Genomic DNA, 18,320 nt, shown 5'->3' on the forward strand with positions numbered 1-18,320 from the left:
AAAAGTCTTATAGTAATGCTCACTAACATCAAGTTAAATTTAAGTATCAAAAGAGTAACAGTTGGATAAATTTTATGAAAAATGAGGTAAATTTATAAGAACTATAATATAGATAGCCAAATATATTAAAAAATGAAACTGCAGAATAAATTTTTTATACAGAACTGTATAAACACACAAAGATGAATTATACAGATACAGAAAGATGTCTAGAATGACATGTTGCCAAAGGTATGTTTAGATTTCTGGTTTAGAGAGTGATCAATGGCAGTCTGGCTGTGGCTCTGAAATGGTTTCCTTACACAGAAGTTCAAAGTCGTAGCTATAACATGATTAGCATTAGGCAAAGAACATATACAAGCAGATATACTGACAGAGAAAACACAAGAAAAACCTAGTTAATTTTTCTTTTGTGTTTTACTGAGAGCAAGTCATATTAAACAAATTTACTTAACAAGTTACCCTTATTCCTAGAATATAACCATACAATCATACACAGTACGCCTTAAAGTTCTTAATTCAAGTCTAGATGTATTTAGCATTGCAATCTCAAAAAACGAGTATGGCTTAAACCAGTAACATGGAAGTCTAGTTATTAATCTGTTAAAGGATTTGTCTTGCTCTAATTCTGCACAACTATGGGTAAGAAGAGGATATGCAGGACTCTTTAATCTTGAATATTTCTTTTGCCAGAATATATGAGACATTGACATCGACATATGGCAAAAGCTCAATGAATTGTTCTCCACACACACACACACACAAATCAGAATTAACAGAGTATGAGACACTGTAACCTATTTGGAAAGATAGAAATTGAACTATGAAGGAAAAGACTTAGAATTTAGTCCTACCTTTGTTACCAACTAGCTGCATGAAATTACGTTACATACAATGAGGAGATGAGGCTACATTCTAACAATTACATAAACCATTCATTACCTCCCAGAAATTCAGGGTTCAACCAGCATTATTCTTCTCAGGCACTACTAGTATAAAAATAAGCCTCATTATTAACTATTAATCTTAAATGGCCACATTACCAAAGTGAGTTTTTTATCTGGACAGACTATAATAAAGGAAACAGCAAGAAAATGGCAATAAAATGCCAAGATGAGAAAATACTCTTTGAAAACAAATTTTATCATTTGAGAAAAATCCATTAAACCAAATTGATCTTGTATCAAAATGGTTGTCTTGAAAATCAATTTGTATGGTTTTTAGTTTTGTACTTCCTCAAAAGTCATTCCCTGGCCAGTCAAAACAGCAATCCTGAACAATACATGCAGTCTCCGCCCATAAGAAAGATCCATACTTAGAAACTTTCCATCTGCCAATGAAAGAGGATGGGCTCCAGGTTTCTCGATCTTGAAGATTTCATTTATGAATCTTATCTGACAGTCATTTAATTTTCCTTCAGAACCCCTGTTTAAAAAAGGAACAAAGGTCAGCAAAATATAAACCATATGCAAACAGTAATTAAAAGTCAGTTTCAAAACTCACTGAACACTACTAAAAATGGGGTAATAGCTATTCTAATCACTGAATTACTGTTTCCAACAGTAGGAAAAGTCCAGTGATTAATATTTGAAGTTAAAATGTAACTTTAATATTAGGGGGAAAAAAAATCAAGACTTAGATCATTTGGTGAGAAGACACCTATCTTGTAAATTTAAAGGTAAAATTATACTCCCAATTAAAACAAAAGATTTAAACATATTTCCAATAAATATGCATATTTCTGAGTAAACAGATGACCTCATTACAAAGAAAAGTCTTTCAAATACTAAGCCATATTTTTCACAGACATATTTATAGCTATTTGCATATACTTCAAAGTTTCTTGCCATAACTATAGATTTATATAATTCTCCTTTTAATCTACCAAATTTTGCTTTATATTTTTGAAGATATATTATTGGGTACATACAGACTAAGAATACTTAAATGTTCTTATGAAATGTATTTCTATCTCTACTAACGCATTTTGTATCACAAGTGTACCTTTGGTTTTTTTGGTTACTATTTGCTTGGTGACTTTTTCAAATATTTCACCTTTCTTTTAAAACTTCTAATGTAGAATGCAAACAAATGCAGAAAATTTATAGATAGATGTATAGTTTAGCCAATTAAAAGGCACATATCCTTGTAATCAACCATGACAAGAGACAGGACTATCAACTCCCTCAGCACTTCACATCCTCCCTCCAAGTCAAAACCTCTTCACTCCCTCCCATGAGTCACCTTTACCTTAATTTTCTTCAATCTTTTCACCTGTCTTCCTCCCTAAGTATATGATATAGTTCTGTTTCAAAAACTAAATTCCCAATCTTTTCCCTTATAACTTGTTGACGAACCCCCACCATTTGTCCTACAGTTTCCCATGGTTTTGATTTTGATATCTGAATTCCCTAAGTTCATTTCAGTTTTTTTCTGTCATTTGTGTTTCCAGTAAATCAGTAGTTGGTCTGGTGAAAAGGTCAAAAACTGTGGCTTTGAGGCATGTTTTAAAAAATGTGTTCCAGTTTTACTGGAATACAGCTATGCCTATTCGTTTATGTATTCTCTATAGCTGGTTTCATGCTACGGCAGCAGAATTGAGTTGTGACAGAGACCATCTGGCGGCCAAAGGTTAAACTATTCACTATCTGGCTCTTTATAGAATAAAACCACCAACCCTTCCTCTCAATGTTTACTCAAATAGGTTCATTTTTTGAGTAAAATCATCTACAGGTCTATTTTCATCAGTAAGCACCTAATTATTTAGTTGTCTTTTCCTATGATGATAGCAGCCACAGACGCTCAATGACTAGATTAATTCACTGGGGATTGGATAATGTTGATATTCTAGTTCTTTCACTCCCTTTTCACTTTATGGCTGAAATAATTCCATAAAGAAAAACATGACCACATCAATTATTTGGTAACTCAGTGGTATAGCTCATTTAACAAATACAAATGGAATACTTTCTTTAGCAGTTAAAAAAAAAAAAAAGCTCTCAAACATTCTATGTAGGTGACCAGTTTCCATATTACTATGAGTTTACATATTTGAGGTGTTTCAATCCACTTTAGTTATTATTTGCCTTAATGATGGTCAAATTGTCTCATCTTCAGCCAGTTGACTCTCAAAGCTTTCTGACAAGAGTTTAGCAGTCTTTGTGGGCTTTCTTGTTATCTGTGAGACAAGATGTCCCTAGTTCTTCTGGTACATTTCTGCCTGTAGCCTGTCGTCTTATCTCCAATGAAGCCTGGTTTTTTAGGGGGTGTGCGTGCGTGTGTGTGTGTGTGCACTTAAGTCGCTCAGTCATGTCTGGCTCTTTGCGACCTCATGGACTGTAGCCTGCCAGGCTCCTTTGTCCATGGGGCTTCTCCAGTTAAGAATACTGGAGTGGGTGGCCATGCCCTCCTCCATGGGATCTTCCCAACCCAGGGATTGAACCCAGGTCTCCCGCATTCCAGGCAGATTCTTTACTGTCTGAGCCACCAGGGAAGCCCAAGAATACTGCAATGGGTGAGCCTAACCCTTCACAGGGGAACTTCCCAAGCCAGGAATCGAACCAGGGTCTCCTGCATTGCAGGTGGATTTTTTACCAGCTGAGCTATCCGGGAAGCCTTCTTTTAGGAGGAAATGGTTATTTCAAGACCACAATTTAGGTGCTAAAAAGCTTACTGCAACTGGACTGATTGCTATTTTCAGGTCTTTTTAGTGGACAAACCTACAAAATTGAGACACACACATTAATACATATACAAGATACCTCATGAGTTCATGCAAACACTTTCTGTTCAAATTCAGGACTGAAGGGTAAGTTTGCTTTTGACAAAGCAATTATTTATATGTTTCTCTTTTCTTTCACAATCAGAAAATCCTAGTTCTCAAAGACACCAGGGATGCCTAAACGAGAATGCTATAAGTACTTTTTTGCTTTATTCCACGTTACACATAAGACATTTTCACCAGTTATCATTAGGATTCTAGAAAATACTTTAAAATTTCTTTGCATATTTCTTCCATGTATTACAGTTATAGCTATAGTGTCAGACCATAAAGCTGTTACATACTATCCATAAAGACATTACATATTATACTTTCTCCTTTAGTCCTATTTCTAGATATAGAAAATTTAACTTCAAGTTAGACGGCACGCCAAGATAACTAGTAAAAGTAAAATCAAGTATCTGAAAGAACCCAACTTTAGTCAGTCCAATAGCAATTTTAAGATACACCCCAATTTCATAGATGTCAAAATACAGAAAAGTTAATTTCAGATTCTATGAAATATTTCCTGAATATCTATTTTAACTAGTTCTTAGAACAGGGTCTGACATACAGCAGCAAACAGCAACAAAAACAAAAATCAAAACATTAACAGTCTAGTGGTATGACTAGCAAAATAATATGCCCCAAAGATACCTGTTATCAGCCCAGGAACCTATGAATATATTACCTTACATGGCAAAAGGGACGCTGCAGACATTATGAAGTTAATAACCTTTAAATAGGATTATATAGATAGACCAAAGGTAATCATGGGGGATCTTGAAAGTAGAAGAGGGAAGAAAGAGCCTGAAGGAAGATGTGACTAAAAACGAATAGTCAAAGATACAACTTTGTTGGCTTTAAAAATGGAGGAAGTAGGCCATAGGCCAAGGAACTGGCAAACCCCTAAAATCTTAAAAAGGCAAGGAACTATATTTTTTTTCAGAGTGTCCAAAACGGAACACAACCCCCTGTTGATACTTTTAGCCCAGTGAAATTTGTAAGTCTTCTGCCTTACAGAACTGTAAAATAATAAGTTGTATTATTTAAGCCATTGCTGCTGCTGCTAAGTCGCTTCAGTCATGTCTGACCCTGTGTGACGCCACAGACGACAGCCCACCAGGCTCCGCCAACCCTAGGATTCTCCAGGTAAGAACACTGGAGTGGGTTGCCATTTCCTTCTCCAATGCACGAAAGTGAAGTCACTCAGTCGTGTCCAACTCTTCGCAACCCCATGGACTGCAGCCTACCAGGCTCCTCTGTCCTTGGGATTTTCCAGACAAGAGTACTGGAGTGGGTTGCCATTGCCTTCTCCAATTTAAGCCACTAAAGTCTGTGGTAATTTGTTACAGCAATAATAGGAACCTAATAATACAAGTAGGGCAAGAGAGAATAATAAATGTCAGGTGATAATCAGTGTCATAAAGAAATTCAGTTAGACTAAAGGAGAATTTAAGTAACCCATGCCGGGTGTGTATGATTTTACATAGCATGATCAAGAAAGTTGTCTTTCAAAGTGATGTTTGAATAAAGAAATAAAACAAAAGACAAAGCCAGTCAAATGAATACCGGTGTGGAGTAGACCGGTAAGAGGAAATGGTCAAGGGCAAAGGCTCTGAAACAGGAGCATGTTTGTATGATTAAGCAACATAAGGAGGCCAATACGGTTGGAATACAGTAAACTTTGATTTATAACTTGATATGGACATCAAGTTTACATTCTGTAAAAATGGTACATTCAATAATAAAATCATCACTAGAGATGTTATGATAAACAAGTATAGATAAAATTTAGTAAATGAAACCCTATAAAAAAGATGCAGAATATGGTAAGTATATTCATAGTTTGAGGTTAAATTTTTTTTTTTTTTTTGCTATAGGATTCAAATTCTACTTAGGAAACTCTAATCTAGTATAATTTTATATAGTAGTAAGTAAACAAGAGTAAGTGAACACAAGTTTGAAAAATGGATTTAAACCCTAGACTTCTATTTTCTTCAAAGCTCAAATAGAAACAAATGACAACTGAAAAATAGAATGTGTTAACTAGATAGTTTAAGCATATTCACCTTTTGGTACTCACATTAAAAATTAGAAAAAATAATGAACTTTAACTCCAAGTTCCCTTATCAAATCTCCAAGGCAGATTAAAAATCATGTCGTCTATTTGCTTCTTCCTTTGCACCTTATAGTTCTATATAATCATTACAGGGGGAAAAAAAAAAAACAACCAACAACTTTGTACAAACAAAACTCAGCCCCAAAGACCTTAACTGAGAAGTTCTAATAACCATTCAAGAAAAGGACACAAAATTCTACCATAAAATAGAAAAATACTACAGCACACTATTTTTATAAAATCAACATAATTTGTAAAGGATAGCTAGATAGGAAAGATAATATACAGATTTCACTCACTAACCCAAATGGAAAAATCCTACACAAAATACTGTCAAGCCAAATCCAGGAAAGCATACCTACAAAATACCTGTCAAACATTATAAGTATTAGTAAAATGTTCAACAAAGTTTTTTCTTGGCAATCAGTGTGGAAAAAAAAAAGATACCTACTCTCACCACCTCCTTCTAACAACCAAGCGGCAACTGGTGAATGAAGACAAAGTTAGAGATCAAAGGAAAAAGAACACATAAATGTAATTCATGGAGAAGGGAATGGCAAACCACTCCAGTATTCTTGCCTGGGAAATTCCATGGACAGAGAAGCCTGGCAGGCTATAGTCTGTGGGATCACAAAGAGTCGGACATGACTGAGTGACTAACACAAACATAATTCACAGATTATGATTACAATCATAAAAACCCCAAAACAACCTACATGTAAATTAAAATTAATAACTCTAGTAAAGCTAATGGATCCAAAAATCAAAGGTTATTTACATACCAGTAAGAAAGAAAAATGAAATTTATTTACTTATAACAACAAGTGGTACCTGAGGCTAAATAAGAATAAAAGACACATAAGATCAGACCTCTGGAGAGAATTCTACCAGGCTGTCATATAATTGTCAACATTCAAATATTTTGAATCTATAAAAACATTTCATACGGTCCAATCTAATAAAAAGGGCTTCCCAGGTGGCACCAGGGGTAAAGAATCCATCTACCAATGCAGAAGACACAGGGACCTGGGTTCAATCCCTGGGTTGGGAAAATCCCCTTGAGAAGGAAATGGCAACCTATTCCATTATTCTTGCCCAGAGAATCTCATGGACAGAGGAGCCTGGGGGTGGCTACAGTCCATGGGATCACAGAGTCAGACACTACTGAGTGCACATGCCTAACCTAATAAAAAACATGACAAAATCATATTAAAGACCTAAATAAATGCAAAGAAATCACACTCATAATTAGATTTAATCCTGTACCTATCAAATTCCTAATGGTTTTTATGTAGATGTTACCAAGATGACTAGAATGCTCTGTCATATTATGAAAGTATGAAACTTATGTAAGGATATACAAAACAAACCGATGACACAAAATAGAGATCAGATGGATGAATGGCCTTTTAAATGATGATGCCAGGAAAAATGATTATTCACATGTATTAAGGCAAGTCTAATGTTTACCTCACATTGTGCCAAAAAACCTACTTCAAGTGGATTAAAGAGCTAAAGAAAGCTGGTATTAAGCTTTTATACGGTAATAATGGAGAATATCTTTATGTTCTATGAGTAGGGAGAAGTTTCTCCGCTCTGTTCCACTCCATGTTTTACTGAGATATAACTGACATACAATTGTTTAAGTCTAAGGTGTACCAGACCACCTGACCTGCCTCCTGAGAAATCTGTATGCAGGTCAAGAAGCAACAGTTAGAACTGGACATGGAACAACAGACTGGTTCCAAATAGGGAAAGGAGTATGTCAAGGCTGTATATTGTCACCCTGCTTATTTAACATCTATGCAGAGTACATCATGAGAAACGCTGGGCGGGATGAAACACAAGCTGGAATCAAGATTGCTGGGAGAAATCTCAAGAACCTCAGATATGCAGATGACACCACCCTTATGGCAGAAAGTGAAGAGGAACTAAAAGCCTCTTGATGAAAGTGAAAGAGGAGTGAAGAAGTTGGCTTAAAGCTCAACATTTAGAAAACGAAGATCACGGCATCTGGTCCCATCACTTCATGGCAAAGAGATGGGGAAACAGTGGAAATAGTGACAGACTTTATTTTGGGGGGCTCCAAAATCACTGCAGATGGTTACTGCAGTCATGAAATTAAAAGATGCTTGCTCCTTGGAAAAGTTATGACCAACCTAGATAGATTATTAAAAAGCAGACATATTACTTTGCCAACAAAGGTCTGTCTAGTCAAAGCTAGATATGAAGCTTTTCCAGTAGTCATGTATAGATGTGAGAGTTGGACTATTAAGAAAGCTAAGCACCGAAGAATTGATGCTTTTGAACTGTGGTGTTGGAGAAGACTCGAGAGTCCCTTGGACAGCAAGGAGATCCAACCAGTCCATCCTAAAGGAAATCAGTCCTGAATATTCATAGGAAGGACTGATGTTGAAGCTGAAACTCCAACACTTTGGCCACCTGATGCAAAGAACTGATTCATTTGAAAAGACCCTGATGCTGAGAAAGATTGAAGGTGGGAGAAGAGAATGAGATGGTTGGATGTCTCATCACAGACTCAACAGAAATGAGTCTGAGTAAACTCCGGGAGTTGGTGATGGACAGGGAGGCCTAGTGTGCTGCAGTTCATGGGATCATAAAGAGTCGGCCACGACTGAGCTATTGAACTAAACTGAAGGTGTACAACATAATGACTTGATATACAGAAAAGTGTTTACCACAAAAAGATTAGTTAACATCCAACACCCCACAGTTACAAATTTTTTCCTTGTGATGAAAATTTTTAAGATCTACTCTCTAAGCAGCTTTCAAATATACAGTACATTATCAACTATAGTCACCATGCTGTACATTATATCCCTAGAACTTATATATCATATAACTGGAAGTTTGTACCTTTTAACCACTCTCATCCATCTCCCACCCTGACCAACCCTCAGAAGGTTTCTTAAATCAAGACACAGAAAGTATAAGCATTAGGGGAAATTTTTGATAAATTCGACCACCTAAAATTAAGACTACTATTCAAACATAGGGAAAAAAGATAAGCCACAGAATTGAAGTAGGTATTTTCTCCACATATAACTGAAATGGTCAAGTCACCATAAGTAGAACTCCTAAAAATTCAATGAGAGACTACCTAATTAACTACAACATACACCAATGCTTGAAACAGGATCCTTAATGCTTGAAACAGGATTCTTACAAGAGATATCCAAATAGCCAAGAAACATACGGTTCTTAATCTCATTAATAGTCAGGGAAACGTAAATTAACACCACAATAGTGTATTATTAGAAACTCACCTGAGTATCAAAAACTCAAGTCTGACAAAATTAAGTGTGGTTAAGAATGCAGAGCAATTTGAACTTACTGTGGTCGAAGTGGAATCTGGTATAACCACTTAAATATTTGGTTCTATCTACTAAATTTAGAGATGCACAAGTTCTACAATCAAGTGATTCTTCTTCTAGACAAGACTCACCCAACAGAAACTAACACACATAAGCACCAGGACAGAAGTATAATGTCATGGAAGCGCTGTCTGTAACAGCACCAAACTCCTTCCAGTGAAGGGAAAAGATTTCTAACAATGAAAAAAAAATCCCATCCACAAGCCAAAGTGACTCCTTTCTTGGCTCCTGTATACTTAACAAGTCTAGTAAAAACCTAAATGACAGCAAACGTAAGCCTTTATAGGACAGTGTGTTTTATTTTGGGACAGCCCTCAAATACCACCATTTTCTCATGAGTCAATATTTGCCTATCTTTAATTTCCACTCAATCTTTTCTCTAGTCCCTAAAGCCAGAGTGCTCCACTCTTTAACTGTACCTCAGAATTACTCAGGAAAACGTTTGAAATAGCAAGGTTTTTTAGCTCAATGTTACGAGTATTGCTGTGTATACATGCTTTTTTTTCACTTCCTACACCTATGTACATTATAAGAATCTCTATATAACTAATTTATGTAGATGCTTTCTCCTTTCCTTCATAATTTGTATCCATGTCAGAATTTCAAGCTACTTAGAAATCTGTTAATTGCATTATTACATCCTTAGCCTGACAACAGAATCACACTTGTGTTTGCACAAAGTTCTGAAATGGTTTTCTAAAATAAAAGCTCACAATCTTTTTCTTTATCTTAGGAGTCAGCAGACTTTTTCCATGAAGGGTCAGAGAGTAAGTAGTTTAAAATTCGGTAAGGTTCATTTTTGCAGCCACTCAACAATGCTGCTGAATACACAGATAAAAAAGCCAGTTTTAGCTAAAACATAAATGGGCACTGCTGTGTTCCAATAAAAATTTCTCTTCATAAAACAGGCAGCCAACGGGCCACAGTTTACCAACTTCTGTATTATATTACTCATCATAAGCAGATGCTTAATCTTAGATTTGTCACCTCAATATTAAACTAGATATTTATGTATCCCTTATATATATGTACAATGCATAATCAGTTAACCAGAACTTAACAAGTATGTTAGTTTGGCTGCTTCTCTTAAGTAAAAGAAAACTGTCAGGGTCGTTCTAGTATCCGCAATGCTCAACACAACAAATGTACTTTTAAAAATTCATTCTAAAGAAAAATGCACAAAAGTACATACACAACGTTTTTACTTAAGCATCATGATAAAGAATTGGAAATACTTTGGCAGACTTTTTTTAAAAAGTAAATTAGTGACTATTTCTCAAAAACATTTTATTCAGAACTGAACACAAAACAGTGTTGACAACATTTTTCCAAGTGTAAAAAGGTAGCTTTGAAACAATGCATAGTACTTGTATCACTTGAAGGAAACATATAAAAGTATTTCTTAAAGAATGAACAATGGAAGTATCTGAGTGATATGAAATCTTGGGTGACATTTTACGTTTTGAATTCTTTTCAAAGGTGGTTTTAAGTTCCTAAGTTAAATAAAATTACTATAAAGGAAAATTTTTGCTAGTCTTTCAAGTCCAGCAGACAGCTGGCTAGGTAGACAGTCATTTCTATTCTATCAACAGATCTTCAGAGCAAACATAGGTATTGAAACACATCTGTATATTATTGGTTTAGCCTAGTAGAATCCTGGACAGTAGACAAAAATTTCTCTAATAACATGTTCAATTACTTCCAAGGTGCTTTCAAATAATACTTCCAGCCTTAAAGTAGCAATGGAGATTTAAGGGTCATTCTTAATAAAAAATTCAAGAAATTTATTAAAAAGTTTTCCTCTAGTATGGAAATTTCCATCTTTCATGGATTCCATCTTTTTTTAAATTAAAGAACTTATTTATTGTGCTTAACACTTAAAAATTACATTTCTTAATTCAGTAATTAAATGGCATCAGTGAAGAGAATCTTACCCCAAGAAAACAGTTACACGAAGTTCTTTTTTGGTCCTTGAGATTGTCTTCAATGTAGTGATTTCTGCATCAAACCAAAATCCTCTATTACTAGGACTTTCTACATTGTAATTAACCATTACCACATCACCAACATTTAGTTCATTCCATCTCAAAGTGGTTCTAGCTCGTGGTCGAAGATCCTTGACATTTATTTCTACAGTACCACTTTCCGGATATCTGAGGAAAAAGAATCACAGAACACTGCTTATGATTATGATTATCAGCATGGAAGACTAAAATTATACGCAATATGTATAAAAGCCTAATAATTTTACTCTTAATGGCATTAAGTAAATTATATTTATTTCTGATTTTAAATGCCAGAATAAACAAGTCTTGTTAAAATCTTAATAAGTCATTCTTAATTAGCTTGGGGAGGGAGGTGATGGGGAATGATGAGTAGGGGTAGGTAAAAAAACCAAGTTCTTCTTTTCTACATTTTCTTAACCCACATTTAAAAATTACTTTAGTAAGACTAGATGCTGATCTCTTCCTGAACTTGGAACTAGTTTATCCAGCTCTGCCATTTGCTTTATGCACAATAAGAATATGCGTGAGTGCTAGGTTGCTTCAGTCATATCTGACTCTGTGCGACCCTTAGACTGTATCCCATCAGGTTCCTCTGTCCATGGGATTCTCCACGCAAGAATCCTGGAGAGACATGCCCTCCTCCAGGGATCTGCCTTACCCAGGGATCGAACCCACGTCTCTAGTCTCCTGCACTGGCAGCCAGGTTCTTTACCACTAGCGCCACCTGGGAAGCCCATGCGAAAGAATTCCAGTAGAATCTTGATCTTACTTGAATTTCTAAAGGTTTAACAAACCTAAATCTGATTTGAACTTAAAAGAAGGTTCCTCTATTTGGGGCCTAACATCTGGTATCCACAGGCAAAAATAGCAATGTAACAGTCCATAGTGGTTTCTATAACATTAATAAGATCTGTTGTCTTTATGTATTGCTTGCTAGTAGAGGGATAAGGAAACAAGTAATTTCTGGTTCCTGCTCTTGGAAAACTCAATCTCCTGGGGTAGATCAAACTACTACTATAGCATTGGTTCTCAAAGCAGTGGTTCCATTTGGGAACATGCTATAAATGCAAACTCCTAACTCCACTTCTGATCTGACTCAAACTCTGGGAGTGAGGCCCAGTGGTCTATTTTCACAAATCCTCTCAGCAATTCTCAAGCATACTCAAGTTTGATAAGCTACTGTGCTATATAGAAACACAATAGTTAAATATCACAGCATTTTGTGACGGCATTAACAAGGTAGTAACTAAGGGAAGAGACCATTAACCCTTAACCAATTGAGTGGCGTACTCAAAATGTAAGTGAGCCTGAAGTTGGAAGCAGCTCTAGCAGCTTGTCTCGGTTCTTCCAAATCAAACAAGTACTATGCAGGCCTAGGACTCTCACAGTATGTCTAACTTATTTATAATAAATGGATATTAATCCTGGTGGGATTTTAGCTAATCACTCAATTTAATCAAACTTCTTCAAATTTTAGTTAAGCAGAGAAGGAAAAAGACAAAAAATCTCAGACTCGCAAGGGGCCTTAAAAAGGATTGGTCCATTCACCCTCAGTGCTACAATGCCCCTTTACCATAAGCCTCCGCGCAACCTCTGCTTGGACAGTGAGTGAGAAGAGGGCAGCTCTAACTCTAAAATAAGTCACTTTGTTTTCACATAGCTCTGACATAGGCAAGAGAATATACTTGATACTGGACCAAAGATAAACACAATGAGTTCCACAGCTTAAGTGCCAAGAAGAAATCTACACACTGTCTCCACTAAAGACCTAATCCTTGATAGTCTAAGTTGGTCACCCTGCCACCCTTTAAGTATAAAACATTATAAATGAATTTCCTTCAACTTATATAAGGTTTTGAATCCTTTATCATCCTGTCTCTTCACTCAAAATATGTTGTATTTTCAACCTGCCTGGGTTTAAATTCCATTTTAGCTTCCTAGTACTGTGTATCCTTGGGAAAGTTACCAAACTTCCTGTTTTAGTTTTACCTGTGTTTAGTTTACACATGACTATCTCTCATGTGTAAATACCTAATGGTTAACTAACTAGCCCATATGGTTGTTTTGAAAACTAAAATGGTGAAGACTTTTAACTAGCTATTTTAGGACTTTTCTAATTCTGAAGTAGTGAATGTGTTTCCTGACTCAATATTCTTAAGGCCATAAATGATAGAAAACTATTCTTTTATATGAGATCCTCTTCTCAGCTGTAACATGATTTTTATATCCTGACATTATCATATACTCCTGTATGATTAATATAGGGAAAAAAGGGTATTTCACTGGCAAGAACTCTCCATTTGCCTATGATTGCCAAAGTTAGATACCAAGAATGGAAATATTTTAAACAAAAGTTTTAAAATCATATATAAAATCATGTTTACTGGAGATGAGTCAAAATAAACCATTCCCTACATCAAAGGAATTTAAGCTATGTTTGCCCTGAAACTAAGTTTGTATGACTTCAGAACAGAATTACATTGTAGAGCATATGAATACACAATCTTTATGTATAGTGTGTAAAAGTCATGAAAATGAAGTATACTTTTTCTAATGCCACCCAGAGGTGTTAAATCAGCTGCTAAGTAAGAAGACATAGAAAGGACCCACAGAACTATTTTTACCAAAGTCAAGAACACGCTGAGGCTCCATTATCACTTTTATTCTTTTCCTCAGCATCTTCATTTACACATATCACACAGGGATGACTCAAATGCTCTATTCTAACCCAAATTTCTCTTCAGGTTCATGTATCCAACTGCATCTCTAACATGTATTTCAGGAGCACCTCAAATTCAAGAAATTCCCCCATCCTCTAATCTGCTGATGCTCAGTATTCTTTACAGTAATTTTTCATACTCCCAGAAATTGAAGTTACCCCCAATTTCTCCATCATTACTAAGTCCTCCTTATGCATACTGTCAACGCTTCTTTAATGTAACTCTATATCCTCAGTAAAGGCTTGCATTTCTCTGAGGCTATCAAGGCCAATTCATCTCCCTGTTTTAGACTCCTTAGACACCACCATACTTTTGCCAAAGACTCTAAAACACAGATCTACTTAAAACATTTTGTGAAGCCTGATAACAATGTGTTCATAGGTTGTAGAAAAACAGGCATTCTCAAACACTGCTGATGGGAATACAAACTGGTATGGTCTCCTTGAAGAGGGGAATTTGGCAATACCCAGCAAAACTGCCTATGTATTTACCTTTTGGTCCAGGAATTCTATCTACTCTAGGAATCTGTCCCAAACATTAAGAAGCAAAACACCCCATGAAAAGACACATACACAAGGCTGCACTATCTGTAACAGCAGGACTAGAAATAACCAAATGTCCACAATAGGAAACTACCTACTACATGATACAATTATATAATGGAAAGGAATATGACATTTTCTGGAGTGATACATATATATGGAGAGATATATTAACTCAAAAAACCCAAGATGCAAACAATATTTATCTTCTAACTGTTAAGTATGTGTTGAAATAAATATATTTGTACATGGGCTTCTCATGCCATGCTAGTGGTACAGAACCTGCCTGCCAATGCAGGAGATACAGGAGACTTGGGTTGAATCCCTGGATTAGGAAAATCCCATGGAGGAGGGCATGACAACCCATTCCAGTATTTGTGCCTGAAGAATAGTTTCCCAGGTGGCTCTGTGGTAAAGAATCCACCTGCCAATGCGGGAGACATGAGTTTGATCCCAGGGTTGGGAAGATCCCCTGGAGGAGGAAATGGATACCCATTTCAGTATTTTTGCCTGGAAAATTTCATGGACAGAGGAGGCTGGTGGGCTACAGTCCGCGGGGTTGCAAAAGAGTCGGACACGATTGACTTATATTATGTACATATATAAGTGTGTATATATGTGTGAGTACACATGTAATCACACACAAATACTTATATTTTGACATAAAAGGATAAACCAAAACTCATTTATTTACCACAAAAAGAGATAGGAAATAGGTTAGAAGGAACCAAGATGGATACTGTTTTTCTTAATGTACTTATTGACGTTTTTCCTTTAGAACCATATAATGTTTCACATGATCATACATTTACAAAATGTGATAAATCGCTAAAAGCAAAAGCAAAATGAAAAAAGTGGCTTAAATACAAACTCTTAAGTGACTTGAAAATACACTAAATTAACTCTATATTCCTAGTGGAGTGATACTTATCTACTAAGGAGAAAGTAAAAAATACACGAACTTTTCACTAATATTGTTTGCAATAGTAGCCCTGTTAGTCTGAAACCATCATATGAGTAGAATACAGCAAGGTAATGCTGACATTTTCAGAACTATGATTCTCGGGTAAGAGAAAAAATAAAAGATTAAATGATAGCCCTTCAACTCTAAAATTAATTGGAATTATCAATACAAACATTTCTTAGCTGTTTCCAATGTGAAGACCTAGAAACACGATCAAAGTAAGTATCAATCAACAGCCGACTATACACTCTAAAGAACCAAAGCTCCTTAAAGAAATGGCTGAATCCAGTCCTCGGCAGGAAACAGGAGAGCTTGGGACATCCTGTTGTACCTGAGTGTAAAGAAATCCTCATTAAGTCACGTTCAACTTGAAAGAGCTTCCACAGGCTAGAGATGAGACAACTTGGGCACCACAAAGAGCTGAGTTAGATTAAAGCAAGTATTAAAATCCATTAGTTCACATGATAGTAAAAATCTCACTGACCTTGGAGGATCCTTTGGAGGATGCTAGGGAATTTACTCACTCTGAACACTGAAAAAGTTCAACAATCGACAGTTTATTCTACCTTTCGTATATGAATCAACTGTTAAGGAAAGTTCTTTATGAAAGAGCTATATAGCTAACAAATGAAGGAAAGAGAAATATTACCATTGTTATCACATTTCATTACATAGCAACTCTAGGTAAAGGTTGTGTGGGTGCTCAGTCACTCAGTTGTGTCCAACTCTTTGTGACCCCATGAACTACAGCCCCCCAGGTTCCTCTGTCCATGGAATTTTCCAGGCAAGAATACTGGAGTAGGTTGCCATTTCCTACTCCCAGGGGGTCTTTCCTGGCCCAGTGATCAAACCTGCATCTCCTGCATTGGCAGGCAGATTCTCTTCCACTGCACCACCTGGGAAGGTAAAGGTTAATGGCTACTAAAACCACTAAAAGCTGGAAGCAAATTTCACAATGGATTTATCAGACTGACAACACCCAAATCTTACCACAAAAAAAGAAAGGGGAAGCAGGTATTATATGTTTCTCAATGTCATGCAATAGGTAAATAAATAGCATCTCTAAACTCGCCTTATCAAATGATGAAATTTAAAACCAATCAAACCTCTAGGTACATATATATGGATGGTTCTGCATCCACAGAGTCAACCAATCACTGTTGGAAAATAACCAGAAAAAAATTCCAGAAAGTTCCAAAAAGCAGAAGTTCAATTTGCCAGGTTCCAACAACTATTTATACAGCATTTTTTTTTCAAATGTTTTATTTTATTTATTGGACACATAGCATGTGGGATCTTAGTTCCCCAACCAGGGATCAAACCTACTCCCTCCATTGGGAGCTCAGAGTCTTAACCACTGGACCATCATGGAAGTCTCAATACAGCATTTACATTGTATTTGGGCTTCCCTGGTGGCTCAGACAGTAAAGAATCTGCCTGCAATGCAGGACATGTGAGTTCGATCCATGGGTTGGGAAGATCCCCTGGAGAAGGGAACGGCTACCCACTCCAGTATTCTGGCCTGGAGAATTCCATGGACACAGGAGCCTGGTGGGATATAGTCCATGGAGTCACAAAGAGTCAGACACAACTGAGCACTTTTACTATATAGTATTTACAACTATTTACAGAATATCTACATTGTACTAGGTATTACAAGTAATCTAGACATGATTTAAACACGAGGATGTGTATAGGTTATACCCCCAAAAGTCATTTTTTTAAAGAAACTTGAGCATCCATGGATTTTGGTATGCACCGGGGTCCTGGAACCAATGCCCTATGGATACCAAGGGATGACTGTATAAGCTTTCAGGAAACTAACATTAACAGAAATGTAATCAGTGAAGTCCCAACTGTGGGAAAACTAAATAAACTGTCACTTGCATAAACAAATAATAAGGAAAAAAAAAAGTAGGGGGGATCTGTAGGTTGAGACTTAACCTAGCAACAACATGCAATGGATGAATCTTAATTTTATCCTTATCTGTACATTCCAAGAATATATTTTAAAAACAAATAAGTCTGAATATTGACTGGTTATTTGATTTTAAGGAATCATTGTAAATTTCAGGTGTGATTTTTTTTTTTTTAATGTGCTGGGGTCCCCACGTCAGGTTCAGTGATTTGTTGGGGGAACTCACAGGTCTCATTCTCACTGAGAGCACACAGTTCTTCCCATGGCTATGATTTACTATAATGAAAGGATACAAAGCAAATTCAGCAAAGGAAAAAAACACATAAGGTCAAGTCCAGAGGAAATCAGGTACAAGATCAAGCAGTCCATTCCCAGTAGTCACACAAAATGTGCTTAATTCCTTCAGCAACAAATTCTGACAACATATGTGTTATAATGTTGTCTACCAGGGATGTGCAGTAAAGAATGCTCAAGAGTTTTATTAGGAATTGATCACATCAGCATTCAATGCCTAGCACATACCAAAATTCCAGACTCTCAGAAGCAGGTATTCAGCATAATCCATATTTCTTTTGTAGAGCTTATGCAGTCAACCATTTTTATCAAGGAATGAGAATCCTCCTGAAAGTTAGCTCCCCAACACCAGCCAAAGGTCAACCACACACCGACCTTTCAAAAAGTAGTGAATCTCTGGCTTGATGTTAGCTCTCTTCTGCACACTTTAAAAAGAATCCATTTAGCTATTTTCTCAGTTGAAGGCTCTTAAGATGTCAACAACAAGATGAACCAGGAAAGAGTGTGGCCTTGGCTCAAACACTGTAACAGATCTCAAAAGTGCTGTGATTAAAAGTTGTCAGTTAACTGCAATCATTCCCTGTAGGTCAACAAGTTCT

General features: G+C 36.2%; 1 protein-coding gene across 1 annotated transcript in view; it reads right to left on the minus strand.

The window, feature by feature from the left end:
* Positions 1-18,320, minus strand: part of UHRF2 (ubiquitin like with PHD and ring finger domains 2) — a 73,052-nt gene that overhangs the window by 25,423 nt on the left and 29,309 nt on the right. The window contains exons 4-5 of the mRNA XM_006076449.4: positions 11,212-11,430; positions 1,316-1,425 (exon numbers count right to left, since the gene is read on the minus strand). Of these exons, the coding sequence (XP_006076511.1) occupies positions 1,316-1,425; positions 11,212-11,430 (329 nt within the window). The remainder of the gene's footprint in view (positions 1-1,315; positions 1,426-11,211; positions 11,431-18,320) is intronic.

Source organism: Bubalus bubalis, chromosome 3 (genome assembly GCF_019923935.1).
Source record: "Bubalus bubalis isolate 160015118507 breed Murrah chromosome 3, NDDB_SH_1, whole genome shotgun sequence".
Classification (NCBI taxonomy): Eukaryota; Metazoa; Chordata; class Mammalia; order Artiodactyla; family Bovidae; genus Bubalus; species Bubalus bubalis.